The 19624-nt window shown below is 40.8% G+C and overlaps 1 protein-coding gene across 1 annotated transcript in view; it reads left to right on the top strand.

Annotated features, from left to right (window-relative positions):
* The first annotated feature begins 422 nt into the window (after positions 1-422).
* The window catches only part of kcnk5a (potassium channel, subfamily K, member 5a), a 31452-nt gene continuing 12250 nt past the window's right edge, over positions 423-19624 (top strand). The window contains exon 1 of the mRNA XM_063040640.1: positions 423-1069. Within this exon, the coding sequence (XP_062896710.1) occupies positions 884-1069 (186 nt within the window). The 5' untranslated portion in view covers positions 423-883. The remainder of the gene's footprint in view (positions 1070-19624) is intronic.

Raw genomic sequence — 19624 nt, 5'->3', positions numbered from 1 at the left:
ACACACCCCACACTCCTCTCCTCTCCAGCGAATACTATTTCAGGGCCGGTGGCATTGAATAAGAGTCTCCCCTCGGTATTGCACACAGAAAAAGTTTAAATCTCAGGCAAATTCATTCCTATTGCGCTAGGGAAACTCTTATCCTCGTCCCTAAATGTGTCTCATCTACTCATCTAAGTGTAAATGCGGAGGCATATATTTAAGAAAATTAAACTTAAATCGCGCGCGCCTGTCTGTGTGTGTGTGTGAACCCTGTTGGTCGTCTGAAGTTTAAGCGGGCAATGTTGACACCTAACGTTTGGGGAGAGAAAGAAAATTATCAGAGTAAAGTTACTAACCGAGTTGATGAGTTAACGTATATATCTGCAAACTACTGTGGCTCCGCCCTCTGAAATTCCTCGCAGCCACTTTAAATATGAACCTTCCTACCGGCTCACCACACTTCGAGCCGTTCTTTTAGCCCGACACGTGTCGTAGGGGAGAGGGAAGAAAATCCTCCACAAAGCAACAGACTTTTTTTTGGTGTTAACAAAGTACTACTTGAAACAGTTTAAAAGGATATATTTAGAGAAAGGATCTAGTTGGAACGTTAACTTTTATTTCCTATACGTGTGGACTTGAGTTTAATCCGACTACGGGGTGACTATTTATACGGAACTGTTTAAATTTAAATTAATAAGCTTTTCCCCCTTTTAGAAAGTTTGGCGGCTAGGACGCAGGCGCGAAACATTAGCGTCCGAAATTCGAATGCTAATTTCCCAGAGTTTTCATCCTATACGTGTGAGGTTTTTTTCCGTAGGGATAAAGGTTTTTTGTTTTAACTTTGCCCTACTCCCCTCCCGTTTGGCGGCGGTGTATATGAGTGGGAACTCCAGCACGAAATATGGTAGACAGGGGCCCTTTATTGACCTCCGCTATCATCTTCTATCTGTCAATCGGCGCTGCCATCTTCCAAGTGTTGGAAGAGCCGAACTGGACCGAGGCCGTCGACCAGTACAAGATCAAAAAGTCGCAGATCCTTGAAGAATATCCTTGCCTCACTAAGGCAGCTCTGGAAAAGATCTTAGCGGTAAGAACCTCCATACTCGAGTCAACTCATCTTCCCTCTTGACTAGCTCTTGGTCTCATTCATTTTCTCCCGCTCTCAGAACTATCATTTAAATTTCCTTTGAGCATTGCTCATTTATTCCTTAATGCACTTGCTCCATCCCCTCCAGGTCATGGTTCTAACTAAGTATATAAATCCCTTTAATTTTAGGAATTACTTTCGATTTTAAAACCTTGAAGTTAAGACTTAAAATCTTCCATTAATCAGTCGTACATTACTTCAAATGTCCAATATGACTACAATTCATAGTTATGATATGTATATGGAGTTAAATCATAGCAATATGATTGAAATTACTCATAGTTACACTTTTGTCTTGCCAATATGATTAAAATTGCTCACATTTACGACATTGCACATAGCAATGTGATTGGAATTACGGAGTTACAATTTGTATATGACTTTAACATATCACAGTTATGATTAAGAGTTTAAAAGTGTTTACAGCGATTTGTGCATTAGGACCATTTCTAATGCGAGTGATTTGAAAGCGCGCCTGGGTTACGATTCATATTAGCCTTGCTCTTTTTTTCCCCCACGCCCAACACAAAAAGTTATCTGGCGTTTTGCTGTCAGAGGAGCTCATGGTGAGGAGCGTTAAGTCGTCATGGAAATGAAAATACAATTTTTTCCTTGAGGGATCAGATGCTGTTTTGTAGACTCTGGACTGCCAGAAATTTGTTCTCTAGAACTCGTGACTTGTTTCATTTGGAGTGTTTCCCAAGTCCTCCCTCAACAGAAGTTGTGTCCGTCAGATTTTCATATTTCTTAGAAAAAAAGATATGTTGGCAATGAATTTATTTGAAGCGCGAGGAGAGCAACGAAAAAAAATGTCAGTGGAACCCGATTCTGAGTAGGGGTAGTGTTTTAGAGCTGAATTATCGCCTTACCGACCTTTAGTAAAGAGTGTTGATCCCGAGTGAGCGCTGTAAGCAGAGAAAGATTTGTGTATCTGAGGTAATCATGGACTTCATGTGTGATTAAAAGAATCAGAAAGTGCACCAGCCTTCCAAAATTGCCTGAAAGTGAAACTTAGGAATCTGTAGGCTTTCAGATCGTCTTGAGGATCACGTTCAGTGTCTTCATATCGTCTTCTTCCCTCCCTAGCACACGCTGCCGACTGTCTGTGCGTGATTGTGTAGATATTTTGTGTGCATGCTTCCCCGGGTGGACCACGTTATTTACCCTTAAACGGCGGAATAGCCGTGAGAATAGAGCCACATGTTCCTTTCCATGCGGATCCAGTGTTTGCCTCCTCCACATATAGGGGGAGGGGGACTGCGAACCACTGGGTTAAATTGCAGGCGACTGACACCCCCCCCCCCACCGCCACCCTTTGAAAGAAAGTTATTTTCCCCCAGCATTTCTCTTCCTCCCTCAAGGCCTGAAGAAAGATGCAAAGTTCGAAACAAGGAATTAGAATGTGTTGTTTGTTTATTGATAATTCATTCACTCTCTCTTTCTGCACAGCGGACAGAATTGCACTTGTGTACACAGACCAACCAAGCAGAGGAGACAAAAGAATATAAAACAGACAGCAGGAGCAAAGCCCGAGAGGGTATGGGGTCACAACGTGTGTGCCGAGGGGTGGATGGGCGGGAGGGCTGCGGGTTGCTTGTGCAAGTAATGAATAGGCCTTTCATTAAAAGCCAGGGTGGCTGAGAAGTGAATGCTAAGAGATGACGGTTTGAGACTGAACATAAATGTTTTCATGACAAGCCAAAAACCAACATCACAACGTTTTAATGTTTGAGCAGGCACACTGAATGGCTTTGTAATGCAAGTATCTGTCCAAAGTTCTACAAATAGCAGTTTGGAGAGAGAGATTCAGTGCTGATGACTAAATGCTGAAATAAATTGCCAGCACAGTAGTTCTTTCCTTATCCATTTCAGGCATTTGATCCAAATCCTGCTTAATGAAGCAGCTGGACTTCTTACCCCCCTGCCCTCCCACCCTGTGTCATCTTCACTTGGTGTAATGTGAACTTGTTTGCTTGCAATTTGTCCAAAATGGCTGAGGGGCGAGGGGTGGTTGGGAGCTGGGGGTGCAAGCAGGTGGGTGTTTGCACAGTCAAGTTGCACATGTTTTGTTTTTTCAGAGACGCCACTGGCAGTTCTCGGCAGCAGTGAAACTTGGTGAGTGAGAAATAGAATGTGGATCGTGGTGTCTGTGGGTGGGGACTTTGCATCGTGGTTACAGACAGCGGCACTTGATATGTGGAAGGAGGATGTGTTGAAATGTGGCCTGGCTGCTGAAATGACTGAGGGGCTCAGAATTGGCCAGTGTTTGAGGGGAGGGTGATTGGGTAAAAATCAAATGGTTTCTGCAGCTGCAAAGCAGTTATAGGGAGTGTGTCAAAATATGGGATCATTTCTCGTCAATAAAGAAGAACTTACTTTGATCCCTCAATAATTCTACAGGAACTAATGAATCTAATTTAATAGAAATTTCATTATCCAAAGCAGTCAAAATTTGGACCTTGTAAAAGGAATATTTAAGATCCACATAGTGAGTGAGATGCTTAAGAGGAATCTAGATAAACATGAGGGGAGAAAAGAACTACAGATTCCGTTAAAATAATGTGGGAGTCTTGTGGGGAACTTTGCTTCTCTTCTGTAAAATTCTGAGCAATCTCTCCACATCTGCAGAATTGCCACACAAAATACAGCATTTTCAGGAATCACTGTCATGGAAGGTACAGAAATGGGTGGGGAGTTTTTTCACCAAAATCGAAGATTTAAAAAATTATTTTAATGCCATTTATGCATCAAAAGGTTTTTATTTAGACAACTTATTCTCACTGGATTGTCTGGCTCAAGAGTGTACAAGGTGGAGGCACGATTACTTTCAGATAAATGCCCTCAAGATAAAACTCATTTTACTTCTTTTTTGCTTGAACTGGTTTTTGAATTGTGCTGTAGCGTGAAGATACTGGAACATGGCGGCATATCTACTTTATCTGTAGATTGACCCGTGTATCTAGGTTTTACAACAGGTTGTCACTGAAACTTAAAAGTTTCTAGATTTGGAGATTTTTCCTCATATTTTTCCCTCATTTTTAATAGACCAGCATTTGAAATTATTTTCTCTTGACTTGCTGAACTGACAGCTTTATTTGGCCACATTTTTGTGTCTTTCACCATAGTCCTACCAGCATCAGGTTCCCAAAGTGTCCAAACAATTGTCTCGAGCATTCAATCCTGCTGAAAGTACAAGATGTGGCAATAATATATGAACTTTAAACGAATGAGTACTCCCACACTTTTGAGTTGGCCATCCTGGTTTCATGGGGTTGAGGTACTTAGCAAAGATTAGGCTGGACTTGTTTGTTGCAAAGCCATTTGAGGGGTTATTTGATTGAGGTGAGCCTGTTCCCATTGGCTAATGGGACAAGGATTGTGGGACTGAGGTTTAAGGTTCGAACAAAAGACCTTGAGGGTATATAATGGAAAAACTCTTTTGTACAATGAGTAGTAATGATCTGGAACTTGCTGTGCAGGAAGTGGAGATGATCAGATTCACACTAGTTGGTCAAATACACCAGGGTGCAATGAAATTCCTTGCCCGCGTGAACCTTGCAGAGCAAACAGTATCCATGCAATCATAAATACAATAAATATAGTGAGTGTAAATCAAAAGGATGATGCAAAGTATAGTAGTGCAAATCAAGGCACTGCAACAAAGAATGCTGGAATTCACAGACAGAACTAGTAGAATTAAGAGTTTGAGAATCTGAAGTATGGCAGGATTGACTTGCAAAGGAAAGGTATAGGAAACGGAGGGTATCTATCATGCTGGGGCCTGGGGAGGAAGGGACAAATGGGACTGACTCACGCCAGTATAGACTTGATAGGATTTATTCTGTGCCATAATGATTCTGCACTTAACTTAAAATGGGCTACAAGACATTGCTCAGTATTGATTTCTGAATGGTTCTTGCATCATTGGCTTAGTAGCATGCATGCCTGCAAGTCATGAGTGTTCCTAGGGGCATTATGTGTTGAAGATGCACCCTTGTTGCTTGAGCACATGATGTAGCAGTTGGGACATGTTACCTTGCTGAAGCTGTAGTCATTCAGACAGATGCTCAGGCTGGTATGTCAGGTTATGGGGGTTGAGGAGGAGATTCCAAAGGGTAGGTGGGCTGCCCTGGATTCCTGAAAGATAATTAATTCCTTGATCAAAATCACTGAAATTGATTATTTGGTTGATTATCTTAACATAATTTACATTAGCAAGCTCCCATAAAACAGCACTCAGTTTAGGAATACTGGTTGGGAATTGCATAGAAAATGTTCTTTAAAATTGGTTTTCAACAATCAGTACTGGTCAGAGCTGCTGTAGTGGAATCAGTTAGTTGTTGAGGCAGGGGCCAAATTGATCAGTTTTCCGATTCTGATGGAAGTGTACGTAGAGACCCTCTGAAATGTTAGGTCAGTTTTGACTGTGAGGCACCTCTCAGTCAGACGGTCAGTTGGTGCGCTCAGCAGATGAAGCAGATGCTTCCTGGCGCTCATGGATTTCTGCTGAAGTAAGCTGGTGGCTTTAGGAGAGGAGGTCATTTGAAAGATTTTGAGGTGGGAGGAAAGGTGATGAGGTGTGTAAGTATACCTGCTTGCCATGAAGACTATATCAAATGTATATGTGGCTCAAGGAATTTTTGATGACTTGCTTTGTGTATGGCATAAGTAGTGCTGACACACTGCCTACCCTCACCAACAGAGAAGAAGGCAGCCACTTGTGTTGGTGTCAGCTAAATTCATTCATTCACATTTTGCCTCACACACCCTGCTTGTGGAACTGTTCTGGAAGAAGTTCTTGCGAATGAATCCAAGGAGCTATCTCTGCAGATGGAATGGGCTGGGAAGAGGGGAAGGGGAGGAGTTCAAGGAGTGTCCACTTGTGATAGCTGCTATCTGGACAATTGCATCGTGGCATCTGATCGGGCATTTGAAAGTCTTTATTTTTAGTGCACTCTAAACTGTATTTTTTCGTGCAGCTTATGGTCGGCGACGTAACTACACCGTGACTGAACTGGGTAACGTCGCCTCGTGCGTGAGCGCTGTGGGAAAGTCCGCCCGGCAGTTTGCAGTGTTGGTGACCCCATCCCCCCCTCTTCAGTAAGCTGAAATGACTGAACTCTTACTTTTCCAACATGCATCTAATGACTTGTTTCGAATTTCTCATGGTCTTTATCCAAATCATTCTTAAGTGCTGGCGACCTGTTGTGTATCTTGGTAATTTTAGTGCAAGTCTCTTCCCCCATCTTTTTTCTTTTGTTGACATCTTGATTGGTGTGCAGTTCCCAGGGGCATCTCTGTCTAAATTGTCCTTCTCATTATGCAAGGTTTGACTGTCAGCATTGGCTGGTTGTTGGACTGCTGGGGTAGTCATAGCCTGTGCTATCCTGTTCTACCCTAACATGTCCAGTAGGAGTCGGTGAAAGTGGGGAAGGATCTCATTACTTTCCACAAGATGGACAAAGATTTTGTTTTATCCTTGAAGTTTTTTCCCCTCCCCTTTGCCCTCTAACCCCATCTATTCACTTTCTAAAACAATGATGCCCCTTCCTGTGGTGAACAAAATTCTTGGAAAAATCTGTGGGCTAGTGTTTGCCAGTCCTCTCTAGGGATAGGGTATAAACACAACCCAGACTCCATGGGTTCTTTCATCTTCTAAAGGATTCCTCAAGTCCATGGCACAAAACTGCCCCATGCCACATGCTCATTGGCATGGTGAGCAGTCTCTCTTGAAGACCTTACAGGACCGCCATCTGCCACAGGGAGGGAGGGGGTGCGATGATTCAAAAATTGCACTGACCTGAATATATCCACTCATTGCTGGGCCAAATGAAAGGGAATTTTTACTCTTCATTTGACCCTACTCACCTGATCTGGAAACGGTCAACACTGCTGACCAAGTAGTTTGTAGGGGGAGGGTTGAAATTTAGCTTTGACAAGATGGAAAAATGGTTGTGGAGAATTGGCCAACCACTGTGCAAACTCAAGAACTTACTTCTCTTGAGTTGTCCATTGGACCAGAGGTGGACTTCAGACTCTGGATTGACAGCTATGCTATTCCTAGAGTCAATAGCCCCTTAAAGGTTTGACCCCAGATGGATTTAGTGGAAGAAGCCATGTGCTATTCTCTCTCTCTCTTTTTCCCTTCTATTCTGACCATTAGGCTACATATGTTTTGCCTCCTGTAGCCTATAAAAACCAGTTACACCCACACTGGGGTCCACTGGTCTCTGTTTTCACTCCTAACTTTATCCTTTTCTCTTTTTGTTCCATGCGTTAAGTGGTGCAACAGGGTGCTGCTGGAGGCAATGCAACGAACGCTGATGTCTCTCGATTTTGACCCTGCTGCCTGCTGGGAGCACAGAAGGACTCGAGCGAAATTGTACTGGAGTATCAACGGGCAAGTCACAAATTTTCCCCCAGATTTAGTTAGTGCAAAGCCGTGCTTAATGCATCACATCGTTGTCTAAGAAAAGGCAGCAGGCAACAAATAAGTGTCTGCGAGCGTTCGTTCACTTTAAGGTGTACTCTTAAATTTGAGTGACCAGATTTGCCTTCCATTGAACAACTCTTTTCTTAAAAGTTGAGCAATTTAACTTGATGATGCTCATTCCTCCTTATTTATGCATATGTGGGTGACATTTATCGTACTTGGTGGCATTGTACACATAAATTACTGTTGACAGTAAAATATATTTTACATAAATAGAGAAATCAATAGTCAGTACTGTAATTTCTTTACTTAATTTCTACCGATGTTAAAAAGAGTCTCACTGACAACTTGTACAGCTACAAAACAATTGTTGACTTGTGCTCACACAGAGGATTTAAATATCAGCCTGAAAGCACTGATATAATTGCATAGAGCTCCAGACTGTCTTCTGGATTGTGCTCTGTGTAGTTATAGTATTTGTTGCCTTCTCAATGGATCTTCTTTGGTTTAACCCACTTAGCAGAAGATCTACTTTTAAAGATTACATGTGCTGGATTAAACTTGTGATGGTAGCAGTGAAATTTATAGGCAGGTACTGTAGCCACAAACTCATCTGGTGCCCCCTTAGAGTGAAGGTGTTGGTGCCTATTCTTGGAATATTGTGGCAGGCTTGACCGCTGTGGAGGCTTCTTTTGAAGGCAACCAACTTTGAGACTCTGGTCAGCACGACTGGTTTGTGGCCATCACTGCAGATGAAAACAAAATAGAGCTGGCAGACACAACTTTTGAAGACACTCTGGGGGAGAAATTAGTGATATTCTACATGTTTTTCCAATATAAAACTCACTTATATTCTCATGGAAAATTGAAGCATCTGCCATGTTTATTCCAACTAATTTTTCCAGTTCCAGCCACTTGACCTTGAAGATTTTTTAAAAGAAACTGCAGATGCTGGCGTGATATAGGCTATGGAACTGTAGACTTTCTTGGCTTTGTGTTGGTGTGGAGACAGCAGGAAAGAAACTTGGCATTTTCCTTCATAGCAAAACTATCTCCTTGATGCTTTGAGACTTGATGACAAATTTCGTACAAGCATTCCCTTTTAGTGTTGGGAGTTATTCCCAACGGATGTTTGCCACTGTAGGGCTGCCTGAGCCAACTTCTTAGGCCTTTTATTCTGGTTGTTTAAAGTTGATTGTCAAGGGTAGCAGAAATACAAAGGGATGGACTGAAGAGGAAAAGATTTATGTCCATTCTAACCTGTCACAACCCAGCTCTGCTCTCAATGACTGCATTATAGACACACTTCCAGAAAGTAAACTGCAGATTGTAAATACAGACGTGGTTGTGTTTAGTAATGTTGCTTTTGGGTGACGTTTTACCAAGACTGTTGGAGGGCTCTGTAGAGCTGGCATCCTGTAAATAGAGGGGGGAAAAAAGTCATTTTGAATTTGTGCTGTGTGTGAAAGAAGGAATGGTATGAGGTTTGGTTGAAAAGAGGGAGGGCAACTTACTGTTTAGCCCGCGTTAGTTCACATGGGGCTAGAAATGATATATGAACTTCTGAACCAGTCAGTATTGTGGTATTTTGCCTTTTGGAGGAAATCAGCCATTTATTCAGGCACTACAGTTCTCCCATCTTGAGCTCATGTGCATTCCACTCCTATTTGGATTTTTTTAAATTTGCAAGCCTCGCAGCATCTGAGGAGAGAAGAGAAGGATTTGTCTTGAGCTGATTGTGTTAATTAGAAGTGAACAAAAAGCTTTTGTCTTGGTATTTATGGTCATGATTTTAAGACTACTCTTCTCTTTCCACAGATGCTGCCTGAGTTGCTGAGTATTTCCAGCACTTTTCATTTTTAACTTTGCACCATCCTTATTTTCTATATTTTATGTTTTAGACTTGTTCTGCAAGCGTACTCTTTTTTACTGAAATTGAATGCTAAGATTTGCAAGGAAAATATTAATTGTTATTTCAGGCAATGTAGTTATTTACAGCTTACAGTCTCTCCCACCTGATACTAACCATTGCTACTTAGAAACAAAATATATTTATTCCAAGTGCTTCTATTTCTTGTGATGTTTCATGGTTAAAGTTATTGATGCTATAGAATAGCGCTGAGTTTGATGTACCAAAAATCTTCTCCAATGCTTGGAAAGTGCTGGAAACTCACATTTCTTTGTCAGTGGCCTTCTTTCCTTCTCTGGCACCTCGCTTATTGAAGTAACTCTGCCAGAATACTTGATGACAACTCTCTCCATTTTTCCAGGAATGACAACTGGAAAACCTTTATTAAATTTCCCATCCACACCTCCCTCTCCCCATTTTGTAGATTTCCAAACAGCAGCAGAATATGTACAAACGTTTGTAGATGTGGTTAGATCCTAGTTTGGCTTGGCCTGACTCCGCCTTTTTGTAGACTATGTTGCTTCACACTTTTTTTCAGTGAGAAGAAACTTGATTTGTTGTATAGCACACATAAGCACCTCGCTTTGTATCTGACCCGAAGAGTCCATTTAGAAGCTCCCAGTATGCTTGCATCCCCCTTGCTGCACCATCCAACTCCAAAAGGAGTGAACCAGATTTTTTACTTCCATTATTCAGCTGGAGCACCAACAGGATTCAGCCCTTGCACAGCAGGGTTATTCATTGCCTAAGGTTTTTTCTCATTCTGTCTTGAGTCTGTTGGCAGGAAACAACATTCTCCTAGATGTAAAATGCCAGACCATTTGTATACGCAGGAAAATTTTCGTTACGCCGGTGATTTTCTTGGCATGCTATTGGATCTCTTGCTGAGAAAATATTTTGTGTGGTTTTGGAAAAACTTGAATCCAGGCAAATGTTCAACCTTTGTCAGTGCCACTAATGTCATTGCATCAGAAACTGTCATCAGACTTGCGGTTTCTTCTCCGCAGCTTGTCATATAGAAAGAAAGAATGACTGAATTGAGCAAGAGCTCAAGCAAGGAGTGAAACACAATTTTTTGCCTCTCTGCAGAATCTTGCACTCATTTTAGAATGTGTTTATGGAAATTGCCACCAAAACTCAAGAAACTGGGGAGGTGTGAGATGAAAGCAAAACTGAGTTAATTGCAGCAAACAGACCTGTTCGGTTATTCAAAAGAATGATGCAATTTCAATCATTATTCTGTTCTCATTTAACTTTTTATATTGATTATAATGCATAACTGACAATGGGCAGATGATCGTTTTTTATTTAAAGTCAACATGCAATTGTTAGTGTAATATTGTAGTTGGTTTCATGAAGTTAGCATTTGTTAGGGCTTTGGTTAAAAAGATCATGAAATACAAATATGTGTAGGCACGGTTATCTATTAATAACTGACTTATTTGGGAACATGACATTCGGGAGCAGGAGGAGAACATAAAATCCCTTTAACCCACTCTACCTTTGATCAAATCACAATTGATCCTTGCCCACTCCTACCCATCCCATTACTTCTCTTCATTCCTTTAGAAACTCAAGATCTTAGCCTCAAGTGTGCCCTGTGAATGTGCAACTACAGATAGGAAAATTCCAGATGATGCTCATTATCATGAAACTTAAGCCACCTAGTTCTAGACCCTAGACCTTGGCATGGGAGAACTTCTTTTGGCATCTTGTGTGCCAAAGTCTCTCATCAATGAGCTAGCCAATTGTTTTTACAATGGTCTTCTCTCCTTATCCCAGAAGTTAATGTAGCCATAATCTTGGCAGAAAACTCCATCAGAACCGTCTCAGATTTTGATTTCATTTCACTTTTCATCTGATGGATATTAAATATTTAATGTTCTACTTACATAAATTACCAGGCAAACTCTGCTACAAAATGGCAATTATGTAAAGGGTAGAATCTGGAGTGGAATACTAGCCACAGCCTGATGTAGTAATAAAAACCCAAGGACTGCAGTGATGTGAAGGTCAAATGACTGGGTTAACAGTCCAATACTTAGATCATTGATATGAAGATAAAAGTTTAATTGTATCGCAGCAGCTGGTGATGAAATACAGAGTTTGAAAAGTCTCAGTAAGAGGAACAGTGGAACAGTAAAAACTCATCTGGTGCATGTACCCTGCAGGAATAAAATCTGCCATCTTTGCATATTCTGACCTATAGGCTTGTCAGTGAGGCTGATTCTTAGTGGTGTCTTGGTTTGGGGCAATTAGAGAAAGACAATAAATGGCCCTGTCTGTGACTTCATCCTAGGAGCAAATAGATTTTCTTTACTCCCAAGAAGCGTGTCACTGGTGGCAAATTGTATTCCCATAGCCCCTTTACTGTAGAAAAACATCCTCAGACATATCTGTTTTCAGCCGAGGATGCATAAAATGCACAATTAAATTAGAAACTGTTTACTTTTCAATTTTGAACCTTGATATTTTGCATAGAGATTATCTGTTGCACTTCAGCCCAACAGTCCGAAAGCCAACTTGGTAATAAACTGCACCCTTATTGTTTTATGGAGATGACTTGCGCAGTTCTGCTTTGTGTTGCAAGGTGACTCTCAATGAATTACTTAACTGATAAAAAAGCACAGTATGATTGATACAAGTATTTAGGTTTATCAAGCAGAAAACTAAAGTTCAATTCCTGGGAATAATTGTTGGAATATTAAGTTCTTTATTGCATGGAGTAACTTATCAACCAAACCATGCTCTGTAATCTACTAAATTAAAGAATTGGTGTGGAGCTCTGGAAGACAGCAGGGGGGCAGTGGGTGGGATGCAGTGGTAATACAGTGTGCTTGATTTTGAGATACCCAAGTTAGAAGTCAACACAAATACAATGAATGTTTCTGATGTATTCAGTTTATAGTTGTTACATATTACACCGAGGATGTTGTGGTTAACATTATGCACCGTTCGTACAAGCCTTTTAGGTTAGAGGCCATGGCGTTGAGAAATTATGGTGGAATAACCACTCCAAGCTGTTAGATTTGATTGGCCCTCAACAAATCGGTGTTTGCCTATTTGACAGTTCTGTTTTAATGAGGCTAGAATGTTAATTGGTCAATTGTATGGACACTATAAGGATCACTCTGCAATGGACAGGTACATTGGATGCACTTGGACAAGTGCTCAGGCTGTTAATCCCTTCTGTATGCCTCAGCAGTGCAGTGTACTTACCCAGCCAGCTGGCTAAAGGGCCTTGTTCTAAGTTTGATTTATAAGAAACTGTGGCTATCATTAGGTTTATTGCAATGGGAGAATTGCGTGGGACCAAATAGTTAGGAGTTTTGTGTAGTTTACTGGTGAATCTTAACTTATTAACTACCTTATCTACTGCTAACATCCTCATTCGTCAAAGTTCAAGGTAAATTTATTATCAAAGTTCCTGTATATCACCATATACAATTCCGAGATTCGTTTTCTTGCAGGCATATTCAATAAATCCAATATTCGTGAAAGACTCTACCAACAGGGTGGACACCAGTGTGCAAAAGACAACAAACTGTGCAAATACAAAAAGAAAAAAACAATAATAAATAAGCAAAAAATATCAATAATGCAAGATGGAGTGTCCTTAGAAGTGAGTCCAAAGTTTGTGGGAACAGTTCGGTGATGGGGAAAGTTAATGGTTCAGGTCCTCTGAAATGACAACACTGATAAATTTAAAGTTGCTGACCTTTTCTACCTCTGATCTCCAGATGAGGATTGGTTTTGGATCTCCAGTGTCCTCCTGAAGTTCAGGAGTGTCCACCACTCAACTCATTGGTCTTGCTGACGTTGAGAAAGAAGTTGTCATTATGGCACCAATCAGCCAGATTTTCAATCTCCCTTCTATTTGCAGATTCATCACCACCTTTGATTGGGCCTAAGGCAGTGGTGTTGTCAGTAAGGAGTCATGACGATTTCAGTACAACCTCTTCCCCCACACCACCCCTGTAACATCAAATCATCCAAAAAAAAAATTGCCCTTTTAACTCCGCGTTTGCTGAATTGCAATGGCAGCCACCTGATTCTTAAATTATCTAGTCTGTGCTCTTCTATCCTTTGTAATCCACTGCCCTCTACTGTCCTCTGAGAAACACAGCCTTCTCCATTTCTGTCACCGTGCTCATCTAAATTTAGTTGCCGTTCAGATGTCCAGATCCTGTGCCTTCCCTCTCAGTGCACTCACGAGTGAGTTTCCTGTTAACCAAGAAAGCAAAGAGTAAATATTTTTCTTCGATGTTGCTCCTGTGCCCTACCTTGGGAATTTTTTAACTGTGAGAAACGTGCTTTAGAAGTGGAAATTTCTTTATTTTGTGGTTGATGAGTAATTAACCTCCTGTTGACTTGTCTACAGAAAATAGTGCTGATTCTGTAACACCACAATAGTGGGACTATGTCTAAACAAATGTTCTCGACAGAGCTAGAGTCAACACTGAGTATGAAATCATCCGTGTTGTTTATAATAGCCAGGCTTGCATCCTAGCTTCCAGTCAACCCATCCTCAATTGTTTTAACCGTTCTGAAGTTGCCTTCACTTGTCATCGTGCTGTGACAGTTGTGTGCTCCTACTTCTGTTTCAGTTAGTAGTTCTTAGGTGCTGATATCTTTTAAAGAACAATTTATGTAGATCAGAGTCATTGGAACACCCAAGCTGCATGGTTGTTCCATCTACAAGACGTACTACAGCAACTCAACTCTGTTCGCACCTCAGTTTCTTCTCTCACATATCACCATCTTTGTTCCACTCCAAGCCACATAGCAACCTGTTATGGAAGGACATCACCAGTCCTATAACAAAGGCCATGACAAAGATTCTAGAACAACACTAAAGGAATGTCTTCTTACCAACTGCAGCTAATAATGAAGATGTCTTACCGTCAACTGTACTAAAGCAATTAGGCATGGCCAGTTAATACTGGCCTTGCCGTAATTAATCTGACTGTGAGTACACAAGGTCCCCATCAATCTCATCCCTAAATGGTCTGATTATTCAAATTGTCTGTGTGTTAAAACTGGCAAGCGATGAGCCCAAGTGTTCCAGGATTAGGTGAAACTGGATGTAATGTGTGTGTATGTGTGTGCGCGCGCGCGTGTGTTTGTATGTTTTAAACAGCCTCTAACAACAAGATCTGAAGAGACTGGGAACTTTCATATATGTGGCAGCAAGGAGAAGGAGAGGACCTTTAGTTGTCCATGAACCAGATTTGCATGACTCTGAGAAGTGGGTGCTGAAAGAATTTGGCAGAGGCCCAACTCTGATTGAACTTCGAGTTGGGAAAGAAATTACTCTTTAGACCCTCAGCCAGTATGTGACCTGGAGGAGGTGACACAACAGGCCTCAGCTTTCAGTGACCCAGGATCAGTCCTGTCTTCCAGTGTCCCTGGAGGCTAAACATTCTCCCCATGCCCTATTCATTTTCTCTCCCATTTCTGACTTTATTTGTGTTATAAAAACATAATACAAATGCATTGTTTCTTGGCATTGGATCACTATAAAGCCATTCTAAAGATGCTCTGTCATCATGGCTGATGTAATCATTGCTTATTTAACATTTGTCTGAATTGATGAACTACACTGGTTTGTAATAAATATTTACCTGAACCCTGGTGGAGTGCCAGCCTTCTCTCAAAGGTGTTTTTTTTTTGCACATTCTCTGTGATTTTATGGTTGCCAGCTTTGTTTTTCTAGCTACAAATATTGGTTGCTTTGGAACTTTCAAAGCCATTTCAGGACCATTGCTGCTATTCCTTACAGCAGACCTCCTTTGGCAATGCTTCTGATAGCTAAAAGATTGATCAGTGAGATTAGCATCTTTGTTAATGGCAGGTTAGCCGTAGTGTTGCTCACCATTAGACAGACTTGAAGCTGTTCTATAAAAGGCACCATTAAGAAGTCAGTTGATACCTGACAGAAAAATTGTGCTTGTATATACAAACGCTTAAGAGACTGATATGATGTTTACCACTTGTCTGCCACTATTATATTACAATATAGAACCTAGAGTCAGAAATGGCTAATACAACTTTTCAAATGTTCTTTTAAGATTTTAGCTCTCTTCCGTAGTTAGGCAATCAAGTGGGTGGTGGATCATCAGATAAGGTGGGCTATTGGGTAAATTTTCATTACATTCACTCATAGTAATTTCAACTACTCAGGCTTTATCAGGCTGTACAGGCTGAGGAATGAAAAGGCCCTTTCATTGAATTCCCATTGCACAGTGGAAAGGAGAATGGATTGAAATGGGGCAAGGAAATCCACTATCAAATTACTACCAAATTATTGCCATGGGTTAAGTTTGGCTGGAAATGGTTCCAATCCCTCCAGTCAGCCAATGAGATTCATAAGCAATGGTGCCTTTACTGTGGTATTTCTACAAGGTTTTAAACCTCCTTGTTAGTGTTGAGTATACATATTAGACTTCTGCATATGCTAGTGGATATTAGTCACCTGACATTCAGTGGATGGCTTGAGAACATTTAGATTTGACGAGTGTGATGAGATCATCATCTAACTTACCAAATTTCATAGTTGTCAAGATGACATTTGGATTTAATGCTCTTTTTGTGTGTTATAATTTGTTTCTAAACAATTTTAAAGGAAGTAGAATAATATTAATGGGAATGTCAATTGATGGAAATATTGTTGAGTTTTATTTGAATTACTCCTTTGTTTTGAACTCTGAATGCCAGTAGACATCATGGCTAGTTGCTGTTCTTTGGCAGAAATAAAGTATAGAAGTCTGGGGTAGATAACTTTTTCAGCAATGTCACTTCTGCTACTGGATTGCTATCCAGCCCACTATCTCATATGTTGTTGCTTGCAACTCCTGTGGTGGCTTTCTTTGAAATTATTCAAAATATTGCTCACAATATACAGGAACTAAAATATCAGTCATACTTTAAAAACAAGAAACATAAGTAAACACAGTCTCAGTAAAGATGATGTAGACCTTTGAACAGAACTGTTAGCAAAAGATAAGGACTGAGAAATTCTTACTTTCACATTTGGCAGGTTGATTATTTACCTGGCAAACTCGATCTCCTTTCTTGCATCTTCTCTGAATTCATTTTCGGAACTTAATAGATATTCTACCGTCATTCTGTTCACACTTACCTATTTAACTTATAAAATATTGTCTTGCTTTTAAAGTTCTTTCAAATTTTAAATTTGCCTTTCTTCTACCAATGTCTGTAATCTATCATCATATTTCATTCGTTTGGCATCTTGCACATCCCCGATTTTCTTCACACTATTGTTGATGGGTGTGTAATCAGTATTTAGGAGCAAGTTCCAGAATATTCTTTTCATAAATTACTTGGATTTTGCACTGTTTACCTCTTAACAGATTCATTTTGGGTCTTCTACCTTGATTTTTTTCTGCTTCTACTAGCTCCTTGGGGAAGAGGATAACTTACTTTCACATTTGATGTTAAGTTGGGGCTGATGAACTGGGTGGATGTTGCTTTGTGGTTGATCCACTATGGTACAAGTCCTATGTGAGCTCCCAATGCGTGACCTTCAGGTTCTCAGTGCTCTGTCTCCACATTGGTTATGTGCAGAGTTCTCAGGAGTTGTGGGGATGTTGTATTTCATCAAAGACACTACATCCTTGCATCTTTTCCTCTGCTCACTTTGTGATCGTTGTAAGGCTGCTTATCCTAACATGTTGCATACCACTTTAAAATTATTTCAAATAGTTATTCCCCATTAAGATCAATAGCAAAAAGGGGAAAAAAATTAACCTCGATTGCACTGTTCACATCCTTGATATCCCAAAGGTAACCTAAAGCCATTGAATAAGTTTTTAAGTTTCGTAATGTAATTTAGGAATGCAGTTCTCTGAAAAATACCAGTAAACATCACGTGAAAGGATTTGTGTCATCCTAAACAGCATGGAGGTGGGGTAGGGTGGCGGAGGTGGGAGTGATGAAGCTGTTCTTCAACAAAGACTTTAGACGACTTTGAGTACTTCTGAAATGGTATTTGATTTGGTCTCCTCTGCAAAGATAGTTTCATCCTCCTGAAGCACTACACCAGTTGCTTTTCTGATTGAAGAACGATAACCACTGGTGTTGTGCGGGGATCACTGCTTGGCCCTTTATTGCTGATCAGAGGTATTAGTGATCTGAAAGTGAATAGAAGATCTGGCAGTATTAGTAAGTCTGCAGGTGACACCAAAATAAGTGGTGTCGTGAACAGTAAAGGTTTATTAAAGATACAGTAGGATTTAGGTTAACTGGGAAATTGGGCAAGGGAATTGTATGAATAGTGTGCAGTTCTATGAATTGCAAGGGAATATAATGAATAATGTGGCCTTTGAGAGTTTTACTGAACAGTGAGAACTTGGGGGGAGGGGTGGCAGAAGTAACTGGTTCCCTGAAAGTGTCAATGCAGTGAAGAGGCTTGCCTTTGGCCAAGGCACTAAGTGCAGGAATTGAGATATCATGTTCTGGTTATACCAATCATTGGCTAGGCAGTATGCCAAATCTTTTGTACAGATCTGGTTGTCACACGATAGGAAGGATGCGATTAAGCTAAAGAGGGTGCAGATAAGATTCACAGGAATGTTTCCTGGACTGGAGAGCTTGAGTTATTAGGAGAGCTTGAATAGGCTGGAACTGATTTCCCTGGAGCATAGAATATTCAGAGTTGACCTTACAGAGGTTTATGAAGATCACAAGTGCATAATTCGGTTAGGCGTTTTTTTTTTTAACAGGTTTTTGAATTAGATGCCCTTAATCTTAGCTGGAAAATCAGGGGACTGTCTATTGGGTATGAAAGACAAACTACTAGGGGAGATGTTGTGGTAGAAGGAAAACTGGCAAGGAGAAAGAAATGCATCAAAATAAAGAGCAAACCGCTAATTGCAACAAACATACTGGGTGTGTCCTTCTAGTAGCAACCAGGGGATGTGCTCTCTATTTTGAGTTTTGAGCTGTTTTTGATTTTAAAGCTTGATTTAGAGAACAAGTTATTGTAAGTGTGTTAGATTGTACATCAGTTCTCGTCACAGAGACAGATGTGTGCTAAGGGCATTGGGAAGAACAGAGGCAAGGCTGAAACATGGTGTTTTGAGGCCTCTCTGTTGACATCTGGTACAGAAAGATCACAGGTTGGAAGGTGAATGTGAGCTGGACCCTCATTGTCTTAAATTTAGAAGAGTAAACTCATAGATTCAAAATAAATTTATTTGTCATGTGCACGTCGAAGAATCTACAAAATCTAAAGTTAGATTGCAACCAACGCCATGGATTTGTGTGTGTTTCTCACTCTCCTCCTTTCCCACCACCACAACACCCCCTGGCCATCCTTCACACCAGCAAAATAAACTGAACAATTGAAGTCAGTTTCACTGATGGGACTCCCATTATTAGTAAACAAGTTTCATCCCTTATCAAATGGTGCGATTCCTGACCCCTTTCTTTCTCATATCCGCCTTTTGAGATTTAATTTCTTGCTGTTGAGTTCGGAGTGGGTTTGGTGGGGTTGGGGGGGGGGGGTCACTGCTTAGACTGTATGGCCAGTGTTGAATACATAGTAGATCTGGCTAGACTGCACTTGGAATATCATGTTCAGTTCTGATCCCCTCAATACCGGATAGATGTGGAAGCCCTGGAGGGGATGTGGAAGATATTTTCCAAGATGTTGCCTGGATTAGAGAGCAGTTCTGGAGGAAAGGTTAAGTGAGCTCAGATTTTTCTCTTTGGAGCAAAGAAGGATGAGCAGTTACTTGATAGAGGTGTATAAGATGATAAGAGGCATAGGTAGCATGAACAGCCAGTGACTTTTCCCCAGGCTGTAAGCATCTAATACAAGGGGACATAATTTTAGGTGATTGGAGGAAAGTATAGGGAAATGCCAGAGGGACAATCTCTGTTAAAATTGTATAAGGCATTGGTGAGGCCAAACTTGGAGTATTGTGTACAGTTCTAGTCACCGAATTATAGGAAAGATGTCAATAAAATTGAGAGAGTACAGAGGAGATTTACTAAAATGTTGCCTGGGTTTCATTTCCTAAGTTACAGAGAAAGGCTGAACAAGTTAGGTCTCTATTCTTTGGAGCGTAGAAGGTTGAGGGGGTCTTGATAGAGGTGTTTAAAATTATGAGGGGGATAGATAGAGTTG

Source organism: Mobula hypostoma, chromosome 2 (genome assembly GCF_963921235.1).
Source record: "Mobula hypostoma chromosome 2, sMobHyp1.1, whole genome shotgun sequence".
NCBI lineage: Eukaryota > Metazoa > Chordata > Chondrichthyes > Myliobatiformes > Myliobatidae > Mobula > Mobula hypostoma.
This window is presented reverse-complemented; position numbering and strand designations above follow the sequence as displayed.